Here is a 25,895-nt window from a genome sequence, read left to right as displayed (position 1 = left end):
TGGGCAATATACTACGTGGCTGGGCAATATACTACGTGGCTGGGCAATATACTACGTGGCTGGACAATATACTACGTCACTGGACAATATACTACGTGACTGGACAAAATACTAAGTGACTGGGCAATATACTACGTGGAATGGCTGATAGAGAGAAATAGACTGACGACATGACAGGGGAATGGCTGATAACAGAGAACAGCAGATTACAGCCGGTCGCCTCGCCGTGCGCTGCTCTCTCTGCTCGCCGCTGTGATCAGTGTCCTTCAGGCCCCGCCCTCTCCCCTCCTTTGTATGCCGCAGGCTCCGCCCCCTCCGCGCACAGCTGGGACCGGCTGCAGAGCATCGCACCCGGCACCGGATGAGCGGGAGGAACAGGCTGCAGTCTCGGCTCCTGCCCGGTCCGTGCTAATAGCAGGAAAGGCGCAGGAAGACGAGGGCGCACCCGGCAGGAGGAGACCGCGGGGACCATGCCCGGGACTGAGCCCCCCCAGGACGCCCCCCGCAGGTAGCACCATTGTGTCTTTGTGTCTGCAGAAGGAGCAGATGATGGAGACATCACAACAACAGGCAAAGCCTCACATTACACCTGTGTGTGTATATATATATAATCTGTGTATAATGTGTGTCCTGTATGTATATATATATCTGTGTATATACTGTCTGTGTATAATTTGTGTACTGTGTGTGTATATATATATATAATGTGTGTACTGTGTGTATATATATATATAATCTGTGTATAATGTGTGTCCTGTATGTATATATCTCTGTGTATATACTGTCTGTGTATAATTTGTGTACTGTGTGTGTATATATATATATAATGTGTGTACTGTGTGTATATATATATATAATCTGTGTATAATGTGTGTCCTGTATGTATATATCTCTGTGTATATACTGTCTGTGTATAATTTGTGTACTGTGTGTGTGTATATATATATATATAATGTGTGTACTGTGTGTGTATATATATATATATATATATAATGTGTGTACTGTGTGTATATATATATATAATCTGTGTATAATGTGTGTCCTGTATGTATATATATCTGTGTATATACTGTCTGTGTATAATTTGTGTACTGTGTGTGTATATATATATATATATATATATATATATATATATATAATCTGTGTGTGTATAATGTGTGTACTGTATCCTACTATATAATTGTCTAAGGGTCACTTACGTCTTTCTGTCTGTCACGGAAATCCCAAGTCGCTGATTGGTCGCAGCAAAAGAGCCACAACCAATGAGCAACGGGCGCAGTCCGGCAGAAAAATGGCCGCTCCTTCCTCCCCGCAGTCAGTGCCCGCTCCGTGCTCCCCTCCGGTCAGCGCTCACACAGGGTTAATGGCAGCGGTAACGGACCGCGTTATGCCGCGGTGTAACGCACTCCATTAAAGCTGCTATTAACCCTGTGTGTCCAACATTTTACTATTGATGCTGCTCTTGCAGCATCAATAGTAAAAAGATCTAATGTTAAAAATAATAATAATAAAAAAAAAAATCATTATATACTCACCCTCTGGATCCAGCCCAGGCCTTTCCCGCTCTTCGCGACGCTCCGGTGACGGCTCCTTGCATTGCCATCTCACGAGACCACTACGTCATCATCTCGCGAGATCACAATGCACCGCGCGACCAATCAGTGACATTGGCACGGGATTTAAATCCTGCGCCAATCAGCAACGGCCACAGTCCGATTAGTCCCTCCCTACTCCCCTGCAGTCAGTGCCCGGCACCCGCTCCATACTCCCCTCCGGTCACCGCTCACACAGGGTTAATGCCAGCGGTAACGGACCGCGTTATGCCGCGGGTAACTCACTCCGTATCCGCTCCTATTAACCCTGTGTGACCAAGTTTTTACTATTGATGCTGCTTATGCAGCATCAATAGTAAAAAGATCTAATGTTAAAAATAATAAAAATAAAAAACTTGCTATTCTCACCTTCCGTCATCAGACGATGCGCTCACGCCGGCCGCCATCTTCCGTTCCCAGGATGCATTGCGAAATTACCCAGAAGACTTAGCGGTCTCACGAGACCGCTAAGTCATCTGGGTAATTTCGCAATGCATCCTGGCAACAGAAGATGACGGCCGCATGACACAGCTCCACTGGATCCCAGGGGTGAGTATAGAACTATTTTTTATTTTAATTATTTTTTTTAACAGGGACATGGTGCTGACTTCTAAATACTGCGTGGGCTGTGTTATATACCTACGTGACTGGGCAATATACTACGTGGCTGGGCAATATATTACGTGGCTGGGCAATATACTACGTGGCCGGGCAATATACTACGTGGCCGGGCAATATACTACGTGGCCGGGCAATATACTACGTGGCCGGGCAATATACTACGTGGCCGGGCAATATACTACGTGGCCGGGCAATATACTACGTGGCCGGGCAATATACTACGTGGCCGGGCAATATACTACGTGGCTGGGCAATATACTACGTCGCTGGGCAATATACTACGTGGCTGGGCAATATACTACGTGGCTGGGCAATATACTACGGGGCTGGACAATATACTACGTGGTTGGGCAATATACTACGTGACTGGGCTATATACTACGTGACTGGGCAATATACTACGTCGCTGGGCAATATACTACGTGACTGGGCAATATACTACGTGACTGGGCAATATACTACGTGGCTGGGCAATATACTACGTGGCTGGGCAATATACTACGTGGCTGGGCTATATACTACGTGGCTGGGCAATATACTACGTGGCTGGGCAATATACTACGTGGCTGGGCAATATACTACATGGCTGGACAATATACTACGTGGACTGGGCAACATACTACGGGGACATGCATATTCTAGAATACCCGATGCGTTAAAATCGGGCCACCATCTAGTACAGTATATAAGGGGAGAAGATGTCCAGCACAATCCTCTCCTGTGTGATACTGTCTGCTGAGCTGTGTATCTAATCCTATCCTGTGTGATACTGGCTGCTGAGCCGTGTATCTAATCCTATCCTGTGTGATACTGACTGCTGAGCCGTGTATCTAATCCTATCCTGTGTGATACTGTCTGCTGAGCCGTGTATCTAATCCTATCCTGTGTGATACTGACTGCTGAGCCGTGTATCTAATCCTATCCTGTGTGATACTGGCTGCTGAGCCGTGTATCTAATCCTATCCTGTGTGATACTGACTGCTGAGCCGTGTATCTAATCCTATCCTGTGTGATACTGTCTGCTGAGCCGTGTATCTAATCCTATCCTGTGTGATACTGACTGCTGAGCCGTGTATCTAATCCTATCCTGTGTGATACTGGCTGCTGAGCCGTGTATCTAATCCTATCCTGTGTGATACTGTCTGCTGAGCCGTGTATCTAATCCTATCCTGTGTGATACTGACTGCTGAGCCGTGTATCTAATCCTATCCTGTGTGATACTGGCTGCTGAGCCGTGTATCTAATCCTATCCTGTGTGATACTGACTGCTGAGCCGTGTATCTAATCCTATCCTGTGTGATACTGTCTGCTGAGCCGTGTATCTAATCCTATCCTGTGTGATACTGACTGCTGAGCCGTGTATCTAATCCTATCCTGTGTGATACTGGCTGCTGAGCCGTGTATCTAATCCTATCCTGTGTGATACTGACTGCTGAGCCGTGTATCTAATCCTATCCTGTGTGATACTGACTGCTGAGCCGTGTATCTAATCCTATCCTGTGTGATACTGACTGCTGAGCCGTGTATCTAATCCTATCCTGTGTGATACTGGCTGCTGAGCCGTGTATCTAATCCTATCCTGTGTGATACTGACTGCTGAGCCGTGTATCTAATCCTATCCTGTGTGATACTGTCTGCTGAGCCGTGTATCTAATCCTATCCTGTGTGATACTGACTGCTGAGCCGTGTATCTAATCCTATCCTGTGTGATACTGGCTGCTGAGCCGTGTATCTAATCCTATCCTGTGTGATACTGTCTGCTGAGCCGTGTATCTAATCCTATCCTGTGTGATACTGTCTGCTGAGCCGTGTATCTAATCCTATCCTGTGTGATACTGTCTGCTGAGCCGTGTATCTAATCCTATCCTGTGTGATACTGTCTGCTGAGCCGTGTATCTAATCCTATCCTGTGTGATACTGGCTGCTGAGCTGTGTATCTAATCCTATCCTGTGTGATACTGGCTGCTGAGCTGTGTATCTAATCCTATCCTGTGTTATACTGGCTGCTGAGCTGTGTATCTAATCCTATCCTGTGTGATACTGGCTGCTGAGCTGTGTATCTAATCCTATCCTGTGTGATACTGGCTGCTGAGCTGTGTATCTAATCCTATCCTGTGTGATACTGGCTGCTGAGCTGTGTATCTAATCCTATCCTGTGTGATACTGGCTGCTGAGCTGTGTATCTAATCCTATCCTGTGTGATACTGTCTGCTGAGCCGTGTATCTAATCCCATCCTGTGTGATACTGTCTGCTGAGCTGTGTATCTAATCCTATCCTGTGTGATACTGTCTCCTGAGCCGTGTATCTAATCTTCTCCTGTGTGATGCTGTGTGCTGAGCCGTGTATCTAATCCTATCCTATATTTTACTGTCTGCTGAGCTGTGTATCTAATCCTATTTTGTGTGATACTGTCTGCTGAGCCGTGTATCTAATCCTATCCTGAGTGATACTGTCTGCTGAGCCGTGTATCTAATTCTATCCTGTGTGATACTGACTGCTGAGCTGTGTATCTAATCCTATCCTGTGTGATACTGACTGCTGAGCTGTGTATCTAATCCTATCCTGTGTGATACTGTCTGCTGAGCTGTGTATCTAATCCTATCCTGTGTGATACTGTCTGCTGAGCTGTGTATCTAATCCTCTCCTGTGTGATACTGACTGCTGAGCTGTGTATCTAATCCTATCCTGTGTGATACTGTCTGCTGAGCTGTGTATCTAATCCTATCCTGTGTGATACTGTCTCCTGAGCCGTGTATCTAATCCTCTCCTGTGTGATACTGACTGCTGAGCTGTGTATCTAATCCTATCCTGTGTGATACTGTCTGCTGAGCTGTGTATCTAATCCTATCCTGTGTGATACTGTCTCCTGAGCCGTGTATCTAATCCTCTCCTGTGTGATACTGACTGCTGAGCTGTGTATCTAATCCTATCCTGTGTGATACTGTCTGCTGAGCTGTGTATCTAATCCTATCCTGTGTGATACTGTCTCCTGAGCCGTGTATCTAATCCTCTCCTGTGTGATACTGACTGCTGAGCTGTGTATCTAATCCTATCCTGTGTGATACTGTCTGCTGAGCTGTGTATCTAATCCTATCCTGTGTGATACTGTCTGCTGAGCCGTGTATCTAATCCTCTCCTGTGTGATACTGACTGCTGAGCCGTGTATCTAATCCTATCCTATATGTTACTGTCTGCTGAGCTGTGTATCTAATCCTCTCCTGTGTGATACTGTCTGCTGAGCCGTGTATCTAATCCTCTCCTGTGTGATACTGTCTGCTGAGCCGTGTATCTAATCCCATCCTGTGTGATACTGTCTGCTGAGCCGTGTATCTAATCCTCTCCTGTGTGATACTGACTGCTGAGCCGTGTATCTAATCCTATCCTGTGTGATACTGTCTGCTGAGCCGTGTATCTAATCCTATCCTGTGTGATACTGTCTGCTGAGCCGTGTATCTAATCCTATCCTGTGTGATACTGTCTGCTGAGCCGTGTATCTAATCCTCTCCTGTGTGATACTGACTGCTGAGCCGTGTATCTAATCCTATCCTGTGTGATACTGACTGCTGAGCCGTGTATCTAATCCTCTCCTGTGTGATACTGTCTGCTGAGCCGTGTATCTAATCCTATCGTGTGTGATACTGACTGCTGAGCCGTGTATCTAATCCTCTCCTGTGTGATACTGTCTGCTGAGCCGTGTATCTAATCCTATCCTGTGTGATACTGACTGCTGAGCCGTGTATCTAATCCTTTCCTGTGAGATACTGTCTGCTGAGCTGTGTATCTAATCCTATCGTGTGTGATACTGACTGCTGAGCCGTGTATCTAATCCTCTCCTGTGTGATACTGTCTGCTGAGCCGTGTATCTAATCCTCTCCTGTGTGATACTGTCTGCTGAGCCTTGTATCTAATCCTATCCTGTGTGATACTGACTGCTGAGCTGTGTATCTAATCCTATCCTGTGTGTTACTGGCTGCTGAGCTGTGTATCTAATCCTATCGTGTGTGATACTGTCTGCTGAGCCGTGTATCTAATCCTATCCTGTGTGATACTGACTGCTGAGCCGTGTATCTAATCCTATCCTGTGTGATACTGACTGCTGAGCCGTGTATCTAATCCTATCCTGTGTGATACTGACTGCTGAGCCGTGTATCTAATCCTATCCTGTGTGATACTGACTGCTGAGCCGTGTATCTAATCCTCTCCTGTGTGATACTGTCTAATCCTCTCCTGTGTGATACTGTCTGCTGAGCCGTGTATCTAATCCTATCCTGTGTGATACTGACTGCTGAGCTGTGTATCTAATCCTCTCCTGTGTGATACTGTCTGCTGAGCCGTGTATCTAATCCTATCCTGTGTGATACTGACTGCTGAGCCGTGTATCTAATCCTCTCCTGTGTGATACTGTCTGCTGACCTGTGTATCTAATCCTCTCCTGTGTGATACTGTCTGCTGAGCCGTGTATCTAATCCTATCCTGTGTGATACTGACTGCTGAGCTGTGTATCTAATCCTCTCCTGTGTGATACTGTCTGCTGAGCTGTGTATCTAATCCTATCCTGTGTGATACTGACTGCTGAGCCGTGTATCTAATCCTATCCTGTGTGATACTGTCTGCTGAGCTGTGTATCTAATCCTATCCTGTGTGATACTGACTGCTGAGCTGTGTATCTAATCCTGTCCTGTGTAACAGTCTGCTGAGCCGTGTATCTAATCCTATCCTGTGCGATACTGTCTGCTGAGCCGTGTATCTAATCCTATCCTGTGTGTTACTGGCTGCTGAGCTGTGTATCTAATCCTATCGTGTGTGATACTGTCTGCTGAGCCGTGTATCTAATCCTATCCTGTGTGATACTGACTGCTGAGCCGTGTATCTAATCCTATCCTGTGTGATACTGACTGCTGAGCCGTGTATCTAATCCTTTCCTGTGTGATACTGACTGCTGAGCCGTGTATCTAATCCTCTCCTGTGTGATACTGTCTAAGCCTCTCCTGTGTGATACTGTCTCCTGAGCCGTGTATCTAATCCTCTCCTGTGTGATACTGTCTGCTGAGCTGTGTATCTAATCCTATCCTGTGTGATACTGACTGCTGAGCTGTGTATCTAATCCCATCCTGTGTGATACTGTCTGCTGAGCCGTGTATCTAATCCTATCCTGTGTGATACTGACTGCTGAGCCGTGTATCTAATCCTCTCCTGTGTGATACTGTCTGCTGAGCTGTGTATCTAATCCTATCCTGTGTAACAGTCTGCTGAGCCGTGTATCTAATCCTATCCTGTGTAACAGTCTGCTGAGCCGTGTATCTAATCCTTTCCTGTGAGATACTGTCTGCTGAGCTGTGTATCTAATCCTATCGTGTGTGATACTGACTGCTGAGCCGTGTATCTAATCCTCTCCTGTGTGATACTGTCTGCTGAGCCGTGTATCTAATCCTATCCTGTGTGATACTGACTGCTGAGCCGTGTATCTAATCCTCTCCTGTGTGATACTGTCTGCTGAGCTGTGTATCTAATCCTATCCTGTGTGATACTGACTGCTGAGCTGTGTATCTAATCCTGTCCTGTGTAACAGTCTGCTGAGCCGTGTATCTAATCCTATCCTGTGCGATACTGTCTGCTGAGCCGTGTATCTAATCCTATCCTGTGTGTTACTGGCTGCTGAGCTGTGTATCTAATCCTATCGTGTGTGATACTGTCTGCTGAGCCGTGTATCTAATCCTATCCTGTGTGATACTGACTGCTGAGCCGTGTATCTAATCCTATCCTGTGTGATACTGACTGCTGAGCCGTGTATCTAATCCTATCCTGTGTGATACTGACTGCTGAGCCGTGTATCTAATCCTATCCTGTGTGATACTGACTGCTGAGCCGTGTATCTAATCCTATCCTGTGTGATACTGACTGCTGAGCCATGTATCTAATCCTCTCCTGTGTGATACTGTCTAATCCTCTCCTGTGTGATACTGTCTGCTGAGCCGTGTATCTAATCCTATCCTGTGTGATACTGACTGCTGAGCCGTGTATCTAATCCTCTCCTGTGTGATACTGTCTGCTGACCTGTGTATCTAATCCTCTCCTGTGTGATACTGTCTGCTGAGCCGTGTATCTAATCCTATCCTGTGTGATACTGTCTGCTGAGCTGTGTATCTAATCCTATCCTGTGTGATACTGACTGCTGAGCCGTGTATCTAATCCTATCCTGTGTGATACTGACTGCTGAGCCGTGTATCTAATCCTCTCCTGTGTGATACTGTCTAATCCTCTCCTGTGTGATACTGTCTGCTGAGCCGTGTATCTAATCCTATCCTGTGTGATACTGACTGCTGAGCTGTGTATCTAATCCTCTCCTGTGTGATACTGTCTGCTGAGCCGTGTATCTAATCCTATCCTGTGTGATACTGACTGCTGAGCCGTGTATCTAATCCTCTCCTGTGTGATACTGTCTGCTGACCTGTGTATCTAATCCTCTCCTGTGTGATACTGTCTGCTGAGCCGTGTATCTAATCCTATCCTGTGTGATACTGACTGCTGAACCGTGTATCTAATCCTCTCCTGTGTGATACTGTCTGCTGACCTGTGTATCTAATCCTCTCCTGTGTGATACTGTCTGCTGAGCCGTGTATCTAATCCTATCCTGTGTGATACTGACTGCTGAGCCGTGTATCTAATCCTCTCCTGTGTGATACTGTCTGCTGAGCTGTGTATCTAATCCTATCCTGTGTGATACTGACTGCTGAGCTGTGTATCTAATCCCATCCTGTGTGATACTGACTGCTGAGCCGTGTATCTAATCCTATCTTGTGTGATACTGACTGCTGAGCCGTGTATCTAATCCTATCCTGTGTGATACTGACTGCTGAGCTGTGTATCTAATCCCATCCTGTGTGATACTGTCTGCTGACCTGTGTATCTAATCCTCTCCTGTGTGATACTGTCTGCTGAGCCGTGTATCTAATCCTATCCTGTGTGATACTGACTGCTGAGCTGTGTATCTAATCCTCTCCTGTGTGATACTGTCTGCTGAGCTGTGTATCTAATCCTATCCTGTGTGATACTGTCTGCTGAGCTGTGTATCTAATCCTCTCCTGTGTGATGCTGTCTGCTGAGCCGTGTATCTAATCCTATCCTGTGTAACAGTCTGCTGAGCCGTGTATCTAATCCTTTCCTGTGAGATACTGTCTGCTGAGCTGTGTATCTAATCCTATCGTGTGTGATACTGACTGCTGAGCTGTGTATCTAATCCTCTCCTGTGTGATACTGTCTGCTGAGCCGTGTATCTAATCCTATCCTGTGTGATACTGACTGCTGAGCCGTGTATCTAATCCTCTCCTGTGTGATACTGTCTGCTGAGCTGTGTATCTAATCCTATCCTGTGTGATACTGACTGCTGAGCTGTGTATCTAATCCTGTCCTGTGTAACAGTCTGCTGAGCCGTGTATCTAATCCTATCCTGTGTGATACTGACTGCTGAGCCGTGTATCTAATCCTATCCTGTGTGATACTGACTGCTGAGCCGTGTATCTAATCCTATCCTGTGTGATACTGACTGCTGAGCCGTGTATCTAATCCTATCCTGTGTGATACTGACTGCTGAGCCATGTATCTAATCCTCTCCTGTGTGATACTGTCTAATCCTCTCCTGTGTGATACTGTCTGCTGAGCCGTGTATCTAATCCTATCCTGTGTGATACTGACTGCTGAGCCGTGTATCTAATCCTCTCCTGTGTGATACTGTCTGCTGACCTGTGTATCTAATCCTCTCCTGTGTGATACTGTCTGCTGAGCCGTGTATCTAATCCTATCCTGTGTGATACTGTCTGCTGAGCTGTGTATCTAATCCTATCCTGTGTGATACTGACTGCTGAGCCGTGTATCTAATCCTATCCTGTGTGATACTGACTGCTGAGCCGTGTATCTAATCCTCTCCTGTGTGATACTGTCTAATCCTCTCCTGTGTGATACTGTCTGCTGAGCCGTGTATCTAATCCTATCCTGTGTGATACTGACTGCTGAGCTGTGTATCTAATCCTCTCCTGTGTGATACTGTCTGCTGAGCCGTGTATCTAATCCTATCCTGTGTGATACTGACTGCTGAGCCGTGTATCTAATCCTCTCCTGTGTGATACTGTCTGCTGACCTGTGTATCTAATCCTCTCCTGTGTGATACTGTCTGCTGAGCCGTGTATCTAATCCTATCCTGTGTGATACTGACTGCTGAACCGTGTATCTAATCCTCTCCTGTGTGATACTGTCTGCTGACCTGTGTATCTAATCCTCTCCTGTGTGATACTGTCTGCTGAGCCGTGTATCTAATCCTATCCTGTGTGATACTGACTGCTGAGCCGTGTATCTAATCCTCTCCTGTGTGATACTGTCTGCTGACCTGTGTATCTAATCCTCTCCTGTGTGATACTGTCTGCTGAGCCGTGTATCTAATCCTATCCTGTGTGATACTGTCTGCTGAGCTGTGTATCTAATCCTATCCTGTGTGATACTGACTGCTGAGCTGTGTATCTAATCCCATCCTGTGTGATACTGACTGCTGAGCCGTGTATCTAATCCTATCTTGTGTGATACTGACTGCTGAGCCGTGTATCTAATCCTATCCTGTGTGATACTGACTGCTGAGCTGTGTATCTAATCCCATCCTGTGTGATACTGTCTGCTGACCTGTGTATCTAATCCTCTCCTGTGTGATACTGTCTGCTGAGCCGTGTATCTAATCCTATCCTGTGTGATACTGTCTGCTGAGCTGTGTATCTAATCCTATCCTGTGTGATACTGTCTGCTGAGCTGTGTATCTAATCCTCTCCTGTGTGATACTGTCTGCTGAGCCGTGTATCTAATCCTATCCTGTGTAACAGTCTGCTGAGCCGTGTATCTAATCCTTTCCTGTGAGATACTGTCTGCTGAGCTGTGTATCTAATCCTATCGTGTGTGATACTGACTGCTGAGCTGTGTATCTAATCCTCTCCTGTGTGATACTGTCTGCTGAGCCGTGTATCTAATCCTATCCTGTGTGATACTGACTGCTGAGCCGTGTATCTAATCCTCTCCTGTGTGATACTGTCTGCTGAGCTGTGTATCTAATCCTATCCTGTGTGATACTGACTGCTGAGCTGTGTATCTAATCCTGTCCTGTGTAACAGTCTGCTGAGCCGTGTATCTAATCCTATCCTGTGTGATACTGACTGCTGAGCCGTGTATCTAATCCTATCCTGTGTGATACTGACTGCTGAGCCGTGTATCTAATCCTATCCTGTGTGATACTGACTGCTGAGCCGTGTATCTAATCCTATCCTGTGTGATACTGACTGCTGAGCCGTGTATCTAATCCTATCCTGTGTGATACTGACTGCTGAGCCGTGTATCTAATCCTATCCTGTGTGATACTGACTGCTGAGCCGTGTATCTAATCCTCTCCTGTGTGATACTGTCTAATCCTCTCCTGTGTGATACTGTCTGCTGAGCCGTGTATCTAATCCTATCCTGTGTGATACTGACTGCTGAGCTGTGTATCTAATCCTCTCCTGTGTGATACTGTCTGCTGAGCCGTGTATCTAATCCTATCCTGTGTGATACTGACTGCTGAGCCGTGTATCTAATCCTCTCCTGTGTGATACTGTCTGCTGACCTGTGTATCTAATCCTCTCCTGTGTGATACTGTCTGCTGAGCCGTGTATCTAATCCTATCCTGTGTGATACTGACTGCTGAGCTGTGTATCTAATCCTCTCCTGTGTGATACTGTCTGCTGAGCTGTGTATCTAATCCTATCCTGTGTGATACTGACTGCTGAGCTGTGTATCTAATCCCATCCTGTGTGATACTGACTGCTGAGCCGTGTATCTAATCCTATCTTGTTTGATACTGACTGCTGAGCCGTGTATCTAATCCTATCCTGTGTGATACTGACTGCTGAGCTGTGTATCTTATCCCATCCTGTGTGATACTGTCTGCTGACCTGTGTATCTAATCCTCTCCTGTGTGATACTGTCTGCTGAGCCGTGTATCTAATCCTATCCTGTGTGATACTGACTGCTGAGCTGTGTATCTAATCCTCTCCTGTGTGATACTGTCTGCTGAGCTGTGTATCTAATCCTATCCTGTGTGATACTGTCTGCTGAGCTGTGTATTTAATCCTCTCCTGTGTGATACTGTCTGCTGAGCCGTGTATCTAATCCTATCCTGTGTGATACTGACTGCTGAGCTGTGTATCTAATCCCATCCTGTGTGATACTGACTGCTGAGTCGTGTATCTAATCCTCTCCTGTGTGATACTGTCTGCTGAGCTGTGTATCTAATCCTCTCCTGTGTGATACTGTCTGCTGAGCTGTGTATCTAATCCTATCCTGTGTGATACTGACTGCTGAGCTGTGTATCTAATCCTATCCTGTGTGATACTGACTGCTGAGCTGTGTATCTAATCCCATCCTGTGTGATACTGACTGCTGAGTCGTGTATCTAATCCTCTCCTGTGTGATACTGTCTGCTGAGCTGTGTATCTAATCCTCTCCTGTGTGATACTGTCTGCTGAGCTGTGTATCTAATCCTCTCCTGTGTGATACTGTCTGCTGAGCCGTGTATCTAATCCTATCCTGTGTGATACTGACTGCTGAGCTGTGTATCTAATCCTCTCCTGTGTGATACTGACTGCTGAGCCGTGTATCTAATCCTATCCTGTGTGATACTGACTGCTGAGCCGTGTATCTAATCTTCTCCTGTGTGATGCTGTGTGCTGAGCCGTGTATCTAATCCTATCCTATATGTTACTGTCTGCTGAGCCGTGTATCTAATCCTATCCTGTGTGATACTGACTGCTGAGCCGTGTATCTAATCCTATCCTGTGTGATACTGACTGCTGAGCCGTGTATCTAATCCTATCCTGTGTGATACTGACTGCTGAGCCGTGTATCTAATCCTCTCCTGTGTGATACTGTCTAATCCTCTCCTGTGTGATACTGTCTGCTGAGCCGTGTATCTAATCCTATCCTGTGTGATACTGACTGCTGAGCTGTGTATCTAATCCTCTCCTGTGTGATACTGTCTGCTGAGCCGTGTATCTAATCCTATCCTGTGTGATACTGTCTGCTGAGCTGTGTATCTAATCCTATCCTGTGTGATACTGTCTGCTGACCTGTGTATCTAATCCTCTCCTGTGTGATACTGTCTGCTGAGCCGTGTATCTAATCCTATCCTGTGTGATACTGACTGCTGAGCTGTGTATCTAATCCTCTCCTGTGTGATACTGTCTGCTGAGCCGTGTATCTAATCCTCTCCTGTGTGATACTGTCTGCTGAGCTGTGTATCTAATCCTATCCTGTGTGATACTGACTGCTGAGCTGTGTATCTAATCCCATCCTGTGTGATACTGACTGCTGAGCCGTGTATCTAATCCTATCTTGTGTGATACTGACTGCTGAGCCGTGTATCTAATCCTATCCTGTGTGATACTGACTGCTGAGCTGTGTATCTAATCCCATCCTGTGTGATACTGTCTGCTGACCTGTGTATCTAATCCTCTCCTGTGTGATACTGTCTGCTGAGCCGTGTATCTAATCCTATCCTGTGTGATACTGACTGCTGAGCTGTGTATCTAATCCTCTCCTGTGTGATACTGTCTGCTGAGCCGTGTATCTAATCCTATCCTGTGTGATACTGACTGCTGAGCTGTGTATCTAATCCTCTCCTGTGTGATACTGTCTGCTGAGCCGTGTATCTAATCCTATCCTGTGTGATACTGTCTGCTGAGCCGTGTATCTAATCCCATCCTGTGTGATACTGTCTGCTGACCTGTGTATCTAATCCTCTCCTGTGTGATACTGTCTGCTGAGCCGTGTATCTAATCCTATCCTGTGTGATACTGACTGCTGAGCTGTGTATCTAATCCCATCCTGTGTGATACTGTCTGCTGAGCCGTGTATCTAATCCTCTCCTGTGTGATACTGTCTGCTGAGCCGTGTATCTAATCCTATCCTGTGTGATGCTGTGTGCTGAGCTGTGTATCTAATCCCATCCTGTGTGATGCTGTCTGCTGAGCCGTGTATCTAATCCTCTCCTGTGTGATACTGACTGCTGAGCCGTGTATCTAATCCTCCCCTGTGTGATACTGACTGCTGAGCCGTGTATCTAATCCTCCCCTGTGATACACACTGCTCGGCGCCCTTGTACACATGTCGCCGGGATCGGTGGTCTCCTGTAGTGGCGCTCGGCTCTGCTGCTTCGTTGTGCGGTGCTGGCGCAGTGTGTTGTCGCCACGTACACTGATGGAGACAGAGCGATTTCCCTTTTTCTGCAGACGACGTCTCGTTACATAATCTGAGATCTTCCCCCATGGCCGAGTTCCCACCAGTGTCTAGAACCACATGTGTACGGAGGACGTGGCAGGGACAGGTCCCATCTGTGGATCCTTCTGATCTGCACGCCGTGAAGAGGACACCCCTGCGCTGCAGCGTGTGATGGCGCCACAATAAAACTGACACATGGAAACATGGAAATCAATGTCAATGTCATAACTCGTTTACGCTTTTACACCGAGATATCGTCGTTTTGAATGGCGCCATTCACTTTACCACACAAAGTGCTGGAAAATGGGGGGAAAAAATCCCAGTATGGGGAAAGGATGAAAAAAAAGCGAAATTTCATCATTGATTTTTCTTTGTTTAGTTTTTACCGTATTTATTGTGAAAAAGTAACCTTGTAACAAGATTCTCCAGGTCCATACGATTACGGAGACACTAAACTTGTGTATTTTTTTTTTTTTTAATTAATTAGTGGTTTTAAAAAAATCTGAATTTTCTAACCTTCCATGTTGGCTGTCCTTGCCCATTATGAGCATCGATACTCCACTTTTTTTTTTTTTTATTACCTTACCCCTTTAAATCATTATTATTTCACCTATTCGACTCTAATGTAAAAATAAATTAATAAAGCAAAAGAAAAAAAACGTGTAAAAAAAAAAAAGTATAATGTCCATAAAAAGAAAGTCCTTTAAAAAAAAAATACAAACCTTAAAAAAAAAAAAAAATCAACAATACATCCCAACATAATATTATTATTATTATACATTTTTATAGCGCCATTTATTCCATGGCGCTTTACATGTGAATACACGGCAAATATAGACAATTACATTAAACATGAGCAGATAACAAGGCACACGAGTACATAAGGAGGGAGGACCCTGCCCGCGAGGGCTCACAGTCTGCAGGGGGTGGGTGAGGATACACTAGGAGATTAATATAGAAATAAGTAAACATAAAACAACATGAGATAAAAAGAAATACAATGAAACTATGGTAGGTAAATAATAAAAAAAAATATATTCTAAAAATAAATGATAAAAATATAGATTAATTAGTATTAACATAAATACTAAAAAAATGGCACGCTGTTTATAGTGAATTGAAGCCCATAAATCCATGGAGGGGCTTTGATGGTTTCTGTTAGACCAGTTACTTAGCACAAAAAAAAAAGTAAAAAATTAGAGTTTGGTACAAGGAGTATTTGTGCAAAATGTTTAAGATCTTTCTAGAAGATGAGATTTTTATGAAGAATTGAAATAATACATTTATTGTACGTCACATTAAAAAGTTTTAAGTTTTGGTGTAGGTGCCAAAAATGGGGCAACAAATGGTGTAAAACACGGAGAAATTTGCGGTAGATATTTAGGACAATGAAGTGGCACAAATATTTTGGAGCAGAAACAATAATAAATGGCCCCCGCTGTGCGGAGGATGAGGGGGGGAATTTATTGTAGCGACTACATAAAATGTTGTATTCCGCAATACTGCGCTATTCCAGTACACAGGACAAGAGATCAGACAGTCACAGGTTCAAGTCCCCCTAAGGGGAAGTAAAAAAAGGAACAAAAAAAAACCAATGTTTTCAAAAATACAAACAAATATAAAACTTCCTTTTCTTAGTTTAAAAATTAAAATGTAATATATATTTGATATCGCCACATCCGTAATTGTCAAATCTATTAATACACTGCTCAAAAACATAGAGCGAACACTAAAGTCCCACATCCTAGATATCTCTGAATGAAATATTCCAGTTGTAAATCTTTATTCATTACATAGTGGAATGTGTTGAAAACAACAAAAACCTAAAAATGATCAACGTAATCACAACTAATATCCCACGGAGGTCTGGAGTTGGAATGTTGCTCAAAATCAAAGTGGAAAATGAAGTTACAGGCTGATCCAACTTCAGTGGAAATGCCTCAAGACAAGGAAATGATGCTCAGTAGTGTGTGTGGCCTCCACGTGCCTGTATGACCTCCCTACAACGTCTGGGCATGCTCCTGATGAGGCGGCGGATGGTCTCCTGAGGGATCTCCTCCCAGACCTGGACTAAAGCATCCGCCAACTCCTGGACAGTCTGTGGTGCAACGTGACGTTGGTGGATTGAGCGAGACATGATGTCCCAGATGTGTTCAATCGGATTCAGGTCTGGGGAACGGGCGGGCCATTCCATAGCTTCAATGCCTTCATCTTGCAGGAACTGCTGACACACTCCAGCCACATGAGGTCTGGCATTGTCCTGCATTAGGAGGAACCCAGGGCCAACCGCACCAGCATATGGTCTCACAAGGGGTCTGAGGATCTCATCTCGGTACCTAATGGCAGTCAGGCTACCTCTGGTGAGCACATGGAGGGCTGTGCGGCCCTCCAAAGAAATGCCACCCCACTCCATTACTGACGCACTGCCAAACCAGTCATGCTGAAGGATGTTGCAGGCAGCAGATCGCTCTTCACGGCGTCTCCAGACTCTGTCACATCTGTCACATGTGCTCAGTGTGAACCTGCTTTCATCTGTGAAGAGCACAGGGCGCCAGTGGCGAATTTGCCAATCCTGGTGTTCTGTGGCAAATGCCAAGCGTCCTGCACGGTGTTGGGCTGTGAGCACAACCCCCATCTGTGGACGTCAGGCACTCAGACCATCCTCATGGAGTCGGTTTCTAACCGTTTGTGCAGACACATGCACATTTGTGGCCTGCTGGAGGTCATTTTGCAGGGCTCTGGCAGTGCTCCTCCTGTTCCTTCTTGCACAAAGGCTGAGGTAACGGTCCTGCTGCTGGGTTGTTGCCCTCCTACGGCCCCCTCCACGTCTCCTGGTGTACTGACCTGTCTCCTGGTAGCGCCTCCAGCCTCTGGACACTACACTGACACACAGCAAACCTTCTTGCCACAGCTCGCATTGATGTGCCATCCTGGATGAGCTGCACTACCTGAGCCACTTGTGTGGGTTGTAGAGTCCGTCTCATGGCACCATGAGTGTGAAAGTACAACCAACATTCAAAAGTGACCAAAACATCAGCCAGAAAGCATTGGTACTGAGATGTGGTCTGTGGTCCCCACCTGCAGAACCACTCCTTTATTGAGGGTGTCTTGATAATTGCCAATAATTTCCATCTGTTGTCTATTCCATTTGCACAACAGCATGTGAAATTGATTGTCAATCAGTGTTGCTTCCTAAGTGGACAGTCTGATTTACTTGGAGTTATATTCTGTTGTTTAAGTGTCCCCTTTATTTGTTTGAGCACTGTACATAAAAATAATTATCCTGATCGGTGAACGCCGTAAAGAGAAAAATGGAAACTCCAGAATTGCCATTTTTCGGTCGCTGCACCTCTATTAAAAAATCCAATCAATAGCGATAAAAATATCGTATCGACCCCAAAGTGATAACCATAAAGATGCAAAGATCTCAGCTCAATGAATGGAAAAGCAAATAAAGTTATTAAGTCTGAGAAAATAGAAGAATCAAGTTTCTAGGTCACTTTCAAAGCACAATAAATGTCGCAAAAATGTTGCAATCGCAGCCGGGTGCCTACTAAAGGCCCTGTGGCCGCCATCTTGGTACTCCTATAAGGTCCAGATTGCGGTGAACTACATAGGTGAATTGCTTAGAAATTGCTCAGATATTGGAACAATTACAGAACCATCAAAAGTTTAAAAAAAAAAATTAGTCAACAAGATCGCAAAAAAACGAGTTGACGTAAAAGAACAGATTAGCTGCCAAAGATATGAGCAGAATCAGATGTGAAGCGGCCAGGAAGCCATTATCCTCCAGTGCTGTCCTATTCCAGACCTGGAGGCCAGAAGCGCAAGGAGTTCAGTGCCCAGAGACACGGCCGAGGTGAGGAGGCTGAGCCCGACCACCACTGAGCAAGACCCAGATGTATGGGCCCTGGTTGGATCAGTACCGGGCGCAGACGTCCACTTCCACTCACGCCTGTGCTATGGGTGCGATTATTACAGAGGAGCTCTTTGGACCTTTTTGGGTTGAAGATGGACTCGGAATCACCTCCCAAACCTCCTGAAAATGGATTTTGTACATTGATGTTCTCACTGTAACAGATTAAAATAAACAATTGAGATGGAAAATGTTCCGTTTTTCATTTGGTTGCCCAATCATTCTGCACACAGAGATCTTCTCCTGAGGAGGAGAAAACCGCTCTGTGACTTTCTTAAATATTCCGACCCAAATTGCCTAATAATCCTGCAAACAGTCTACTAAAATATTGAAGTAGTGCAGTCTAGAGAAAAAGAGAACAAATGATCGCAGGTTCAAGAATAACTAAACGACTAAAAAAAATAGGTAAAAAAATGAATTAACAAATGTTATCTAAAAATATTAATAGATCATAGGGTTAATAATGTTTCAAAAATAAAGAAATGAAAAATGAATATTTTTTCAATTGTTGCGTCTGTAAAATTTTGACCTATCCAACTATAAAAATAACCTGTACAATAAACCTTGTAGAGGAAATTTTTTTTCTATACGAGATAATTGACGTTTTCCAGTCACCTTGCTTTTCAAAAATACACTAAAAATAAAACAAAACATGATATGTGCTAAAAACAATGTAAAAATGATAACAATGAATTCTACAGCTTGGGGTGCAAAAAAAAAAACAAGTGCTTCGTGGAAATATAACAAAAAGGGCGTAATGGGAAAAAAAAATTGTCGCCATTCTTTCCTGTTGTTAGTACGTTAGATGGTGAAAGGAATATTTATCATTAACTACAACTCATCCTGCAAAAACAAATCCTCAAGGTGAAAAAATAAAGTTATGGCTCTAGAAAAAATAAATAAACATGCCAAAAAAAAAAATAAAAAAATGTCCCAGTCTTGAAGGGGTTAGCCTGGGGAGAAGCGGCTACATTCTCTTACTATGGGACCCAAATCGTTGTGCCGTAATTAACACTTTCAGTCGTGGCAGGGATTGAGGGTGGGAGCAGCGGATCATCGGTGGCGCTGTCATCATGTGTCAGTGTCCGTGGAACGCATCACTGACCCCCTGTATCATACATCCTCCATAGATCTGCGACACGTGTATCCTGTATATTTACATTTGTTTACATCTGGCCTAAAATAATAAATCCCAAACATTCTGACCAGCGCTATTTACATATATTATGGGTCAGAATTTTTGGATTTTTAATTCCTTGCCAGTTTTTTTTATTTTTTTTATCACGTTTGTACTTGGAAACCTTTTTTGGAACATTTGTTTGGGAGCTGAGCAAGTGTGGCATGTGCAAGGCACCTCTCAAAGGTTTGGCAGATGACCACATCTCTAGAACATCCACCTTTAATGTACAATGGGATGGAGATTCCAGGAGTTTGGTCCAGGGCCTTTTGCCACCCGGCCCAGCCCGCCTCTGTCCAGGCCGGTGTTGGTGGCACGCCGAAAATTTGCCAAAATCCTCCAGGAGATTTCCTCCTGGATGTCTTGGGAGAATCTTCTTTTTGGGGCAGTGAATAAGAACCAATATCGCTCCATGTAAATGTACAGTTGGGGATGAATAGGACCACGCGTGATGCCAACTGACCGTGCAAGTATGTGTAGACGGGACGTCATTGGCCTCACTCACCTCCTGATAAAGAAGTGATCGGTGATGGACAACCCTTTAGATCCATCTGATAAAATGACAGCATATTAGCGGGATATAACATGACTTTGTCATCTCTGGGGCCACCTACGTGCCCCCCAAATAAATGAATGATGTCCTTTCTGGTCGGTGACTGGGAGAACGTTTATAGAAGATGGAGCGCTAAATCGGAACTGCAGTTCCTTTATTCTTAGGATAAGTGATTGTCCCACAGCACGGACCTCCACCAACGATAATCTGACGGCATATGCTAGCAAGGGGAATAACTATATGAAGAGTTATCAAAGACATGGAAAGCCATTGCCTATCCACAGGGTAGGTGACAATTTTCTGGTCAATAGGGGTCCATCCCAAGAGCGGGGGTCAGGAATCCCATGCCAAAATGGAACTGTGGCTCAGGCTTTAAGGGATTGCTGGAGATTCTCCATGTAGCTATCTCTGTCAGTCGCATAGACAATGACTTAAGTGGTCACCAACATTTCAGAGCCCTGTTCTCCGGACCGGTGAAGGTCCAACTGGTCTTGTTGAAAAATGCCAACTTTTAAAGTATCGTATAACCAAAACTTTAAATTGGTTAACATTCCTATCTTTGCTTGGACACTGTGGTGATCTTTCAGGGTTGTTTTGCCACCTTATCAAACACGATGACGTGATTGCATCCAAATATTTGTATCTATAAAAGGAGATTCAAGACGAAAGTTATTTCTAGGGATCTATGCTCTGCATCCACCACCAATTGTTTTTAGTATGAGGGGCTAAGGAGCTTCTCAAACACTTTGGTATATCAACTCTACCCTCTCCTTGAAATAACATTTATTCCACAATGGGGCTCTAATGTGCAGAAGTTGGAAGAGATGGAGTCATACTATGGGTGTAAGAGCTCAGGCCACCCGACCCATCATTGACATCTTCTGGCATGTTTCAGTGATATATAAAGGTGAACTTTCCCTCTAAGGAAACTAGACTCTAATGATTTTCATGTTGTCTAATCTAGGGTTCAGAAGATCATGGATGAAGAATTAGACTATTCCTGTTGTCTCAAAAAATACACCCAAGAGCCAAGAACAAGAAAAGCTCGAACAAGGTCATGTAGTGGGGCATGTCATGCTAAGGAGATACTGCAGAACTTAAACATTTACAGACAAAGTGGAATTTTCACTGACGTGGTTCTCCTTATAGAAGATCAGACGTTTCCCTGTCATCGAGGGGTCTTATCTGCCAATAGTTCTTATTTCCGGGCCATGTTTGGTGGTAAACTCAAGGAGAGCAATCTCAGCGTTGTGAAAATTGAGAAAATCTCGGCTCGAATTATGAATGTTCTACTGGACTTCATGTACGGAGGGAACCCTAATATAGAAGAAGACAATGTAGAGGACATCTTGCAAGCTTCAGATCTTCTTCACATCTGCAGTCTACGGGACGAGTGCGTGAAATTTCTTGACAGCCAACTGGACCCTTCCAACTGTTTGGGCATCATGAAGTTTGCAGACATGTTATCCATCATTTCCTTGTCGGAGAAAAGTAAGAAGCTGATGCTGGAATGTTTCGAGGAGGTCTCCTGCCATGAGGAGTTCCTGGAATTGACTAAAGAGGAACTGACTGAGTATTTGTCCAGTGACAACCTTGTGGTGAGCAAGGAAGAAACAGTCTATGAAGCTGTCATGAGGTGGGTGAAAGAAAATAAAAGCAGAGGAAGGGAAGCTCTGAAGGATCTGCTGGAACATGTGAGGTTACCCTTGATGGATCCAGCTTATTTTTTGGAGAAGGTTGAAATGGATAAGACCATCCAAGAATGTCCAGAGTGTTTCCCTCTACTTCATGAGGCTCGGAGATACCTGATCCTGGGAAATCCACTGAATTCTCTCAGAGTGAGACCGAGAAGGTAAGACATTTGCAGATTTTATATACAATCCATAGTTTGTCTTCTTGGGGTCATTAACATCCATCCCTTATACCACATAAGGAAACAAGGAATAAAGAAATGCGCCTGAAACAACACAGAATATGTTCCACCTTAGATTCTTCAGATTTTATAATATTTTTTACATCCTTTAATTTCTAAGAAGATGATTTATAAATGTCATCGTGATCTTTCTGGGCTATATTCATTGCAGGTTCATGAACTTGTCGGAAGCCATAGTTATCATCGGCGGCTGCGATAAAAAAGGAATCCTAAAACTGCCGTATACCGAGTGCTACCATCCAAAAAGCGGTCAATGGACGACCCTCCCCAGCATACCAGGCTACACTAAGTCGGAGTTTGCCGCCACCACGCTGAAGAATAATATCTATGTCTCAGGTGATGTATCTGTGGCGCTGTAGGACTTTTTTTTTTTTCTAGCTGTGATACATATGGATGACCCTAGTCTTTCCCTCAGAGACTATTGTAACATTGTATCACCTGTTGTTCGTTCGCTTGTCTTTCGCTTCTCCAGGCGGCCACATTAACATCAGCGATGTCTGGATGTTCAGTACTCAGCTAAATTCCTGGCTTAAGGTTGCTTCGCTGAATAAAGGTCGCTGGAGACACAAGATGGCGGTTCTTAAGGGAGAGGTAAAAAAAACAAAAATGCATTTTACTGAAAATCCAAAATTCATCCTGATCTAGTCCTCCTCACCCCGGTGCAGGGTTTGTTACAATGAATCAGGGCTAAGATTGAATTTGCACAGTCCGTGCTCTGACCGCGGGTCTCCTGACCTGACCTTGGGTCTCTTTGCATGAGGCGATCAAGAGACCCATGGGCCATCAGGACAGACCTGGGAATTCCAGCTAAGATTCTCAGCTTTTAAAGTTGCAAAGTTTTTCTCTTTCATTGTATAAATATATACTGCAGAAATTTATAAAAGGGGGTGGGCTATATTCTACAGATTTACTCTGTCGGAGGATTTGATGGCCTGAAGAGGTTGTCGTCGGTGGAACGGTACAACGCATTTAAGAACTCCTGGTCTTCTATGACTCCCATGTTGGAAGCTGTGACCTCGGCCGCTGTGGTCTCCTGCATGAACAAGCTGTATGTTATTGGAGGAGCGGTGGAGGATTGTGGGAACACTGATAAGGTACAGCAGTCGTTTTGCCGTTCTTTAGCTGAAGCAGAGCTGAGTTAGTCATTGGTTATCATGCATATCCTATTGGAAAGGGGTCACCAAACTCTGGTCCTCTGCTAAGACTGTTACATCAAATTCCCGAAGCTGCCACTAGAGGGAGCTCACTGTATAATTATTTTTTATTAGTGGCAGTATATAAATCAATATAAGAAGAGCTCCCCCTAGAGGTGGCCGCTTGCATCTAGTATTTTAGACTGTACTACGTAATAGGAAGCAGAGGATTTGGAGTTACATGGGGCAGTTTCCAATATATTTACACCCCTTTAGCAAGACAAGGCAAGCGGGATTTAAACACCGCTTCACTTTTTACTATTGATGCTGCGTATGAAGATTTGGAGCTGTGTATCAGAAAAACTAGAGATCCAACTTGTAATAAATGCAGCTGACCCGGAGGAAACTACAGCATAGGCCATGCAGCTTTTCAGAGTAGCAGGACCCCCGTACTGTGATGGACCCTAATAGACCCATAATTTGTAAATCTTCATTAACCCTTTCCAGGTGCAGTGCTACGATCCGGAAACGGACACATGGACGTATAAGACGTCGGCGCCTTTCTCTCAGAGATGCATTAACGGCGTAGAGCTGGATGGTCTCATCTATGTTGTCGGTGGTCTGCTGAGCAAAATCTTCAGTTACAATCCAAAGACCGATGCGTGGAATGAAGTGGCATCTCTGCCTGGGGCGCTGGTGAGTCTCAGCCTACTTAAAGGGCTTCTCCACCTCCAACAATCCTCACTTGTTAGAAGGGTCCGTAGACAATAGTCTCCCCTGCGTGCCCCTAGACTCCCCTGCGTGCCCCTAGACGCCCCTGCGTGCCCCTAGACGCCCCTGCGTGCCCCTAGACGCCCCTGCGTGCCCCTAGACGCCCCTGCGTGCCCCTAGACGCCCCTGCGTGCCCCTAGACTCCCCTGCGTGCCCCTAGACGCCCCTGCGTGCCCCTAGACTCCCCTGCGTGCCCCTAGATGCCCCTGCGTGCCCCTAGATGCCCCTGCGTGCCCCTAGGCGCCCCTGCGTGCCCCTAGATGCCCCTGCAGACACCTCTTCACCCTCAGACCCCTTTGTCCTTTGCAGACCCTTCTGCATCCTTAGGCTGGGTTCACATTGCGTTAAGTGCGGTCCGCTGACGGCATCCTTTACATAGCGGCACTAACGCTATGTAACAGATGCGTTAGCGCAGCCATCGACTACCATTATGTAGCGCATCGCTAACGCATGTCATAATCGGCATGTGTTAGCGATGTTCCGTCATTCTGTGACGGACCCTCGGACGCAGTCTGCAGCGTTTTTGGGTCAGTCACCGCTAGCACAGATAGAGCATCTGCGCTAGCGCGATCGCATAAACGCGATCTTTTTCGGCACTTGCGTTAACGCAGTCCGTTAGCGTATGTGCTGAACGGACTGCACTTAACGCAATGTGAACCTAGCCTTAGACTCCTTTGTCCCCTGCAGACCCCTCTGCACCCTTAGACCCCCTTTGTCCTCTGCAGACCCCTCTGCACCCTTAGACCCCTTTGTCCCCTGCAGACCCCTCTGCACCCTTAGACCTCTTTGTCCCCTGCAGACCCCTCTGCACCCTTAGACCCCTTTGTCCCCTGCAGACCCCTCTGCACCCTTAGACCTCTTTGTCCTCTGCAGACCCCTCTGCACCCTTAGACCCCCTTTGTCCTCTGCAGACCCCTCTGCACCCTTAGACCCCTTTGTCCCCTTTGTCCCCTGCAGACCCCTCTGCACCCTTAGACCTCTTTGTCCTCTGCAGACCCCTCTGCACCCTTAGACCCCCTTTGTCCTCTGCAGACCCCTCTGCACCCTTAGACCCCTTTGTCCCCTGCAGACCCCTCTGCACCCTTAGACCCCCTTTGTCCTCTGCAGACCCCTCTGCACCCTTAGACCCCTTTGTCCCCTGCAGACCCCTCTGCACCCTTAGACCCCTTTGTCCCCTGCAGACCCCTCTGCACCCTTAGACCTCTTTGTCCTCTGCAGACCCCTCTGCACCCTTAGACCTCTTTGTCCTCTGCAGACCCCTCTTCACTATTGATGAGCGAGTATACTCGTTGCTCAGGTTTTCCAGAGCACGCTCGGGTGGTCTCTGAGTATTTGTGACTGCTCAGAGATTTAGTTTTCGTTGCCTCAGCTGCATGATTTACAGACTGAACTGAATACATTATTATTATTTATTATTATTATACATTTTTATAGCGCCATTTATTCCATGGCGCTTTACATGTGAATACGGGGCAAATATAGACAAATACATTAAACATGAGCAGATAACAAGGCACACGAGTACATGAGGAGGGAGGACCCTGCCCGCGAGGGCTCACAGTCTGCAGGGGGTGGGTGAGGATACACTAGGAGAGGGAAGAGCTGGCTGTGCGGCTGTTCAGTAGGTTGAGGATCACTGCAGGCTGTAGGCTTGTTGGAAGAGATGAGTCTTCAGGTTCTTTTTGAAGGTTTCTATGGTAGGCGCAAGTCTGATGTGTTGGGGTAGAGAGTTCCAGAGTATGGGGGAAGCACGGGAGAAGTCTTGGATGCGGTTATGGGAAGAAGAGATGAGAGGGGAGTAGAGAAGGAGGTCTTGGGAGGATCGGAGGTCGCGTGTAGGTAGGTACCGGGAGACCATGTCACAGATGTATGGAGGAGACAGGTTGTGGATGGCTTTGTATGTCAGTGTGAGGGTT

At 45.6% G+C, this 25,895-nt stretch overlaps 1 protein-coding gene across 1 annotated transcript in view; it reads left to right on the top strand.

Annotated features, from left to right (window-relative positions):
- The first annotated feature begins 319 nt into the window (after positions 1-319).
- KLHL35 (kelch like family member 35) overlaps positions 320-25,895 on the top strand; it is a 30,533-nt gene continuing 4,957 nt past the window's right edge. Inside the window, exons 1-6 of the mRNA XM_069759401.1 lie at positions 320-508; positions 21,107-21,994; positions 22,227-22,411; positions 22,548-22,666; positions 22,981-23,169; positions 23,716-23,904. Coding sequence (XP_069615502.1) covers positions 471-508; positions 21,107-21,994; positions 22,227-22,411; positions 22,548-22,666; positions 22,981-23,169; positions 23,716-23,904 — 1,608 coding nt within the window. The 5' untranslated portion in view covers positions 320-470. The remainder of the gene's footprint in view (positions 509-21,106; positions 21,995-22,226; positions 22,412-22,547; positions 22,667-22,980; positions 23,170-23,715; positions 23,905-25,895) is intronic.

The sequence above is a fragment of the Ranitomeya imitator genome, chromosome 3, assembly GCF_032444005.1.
Source record: "Ranitomeya imitator isolate aRanImi1 chromosome 3, aRanImi1.pri, whole genome shotgun sequence".
Classification (NCBI taxonomy): domain Eukaryota; kingdom Metazoa; phylum Chordata; class Amphibia; order Anura; family Dendrobatidae; genus Ranitomeya; species Ranitomeya imitator.
Note: the sequence above shows the minus strand (reverse complement) of the source record. Positions and strands in the feature narration are given on the sequence as shown.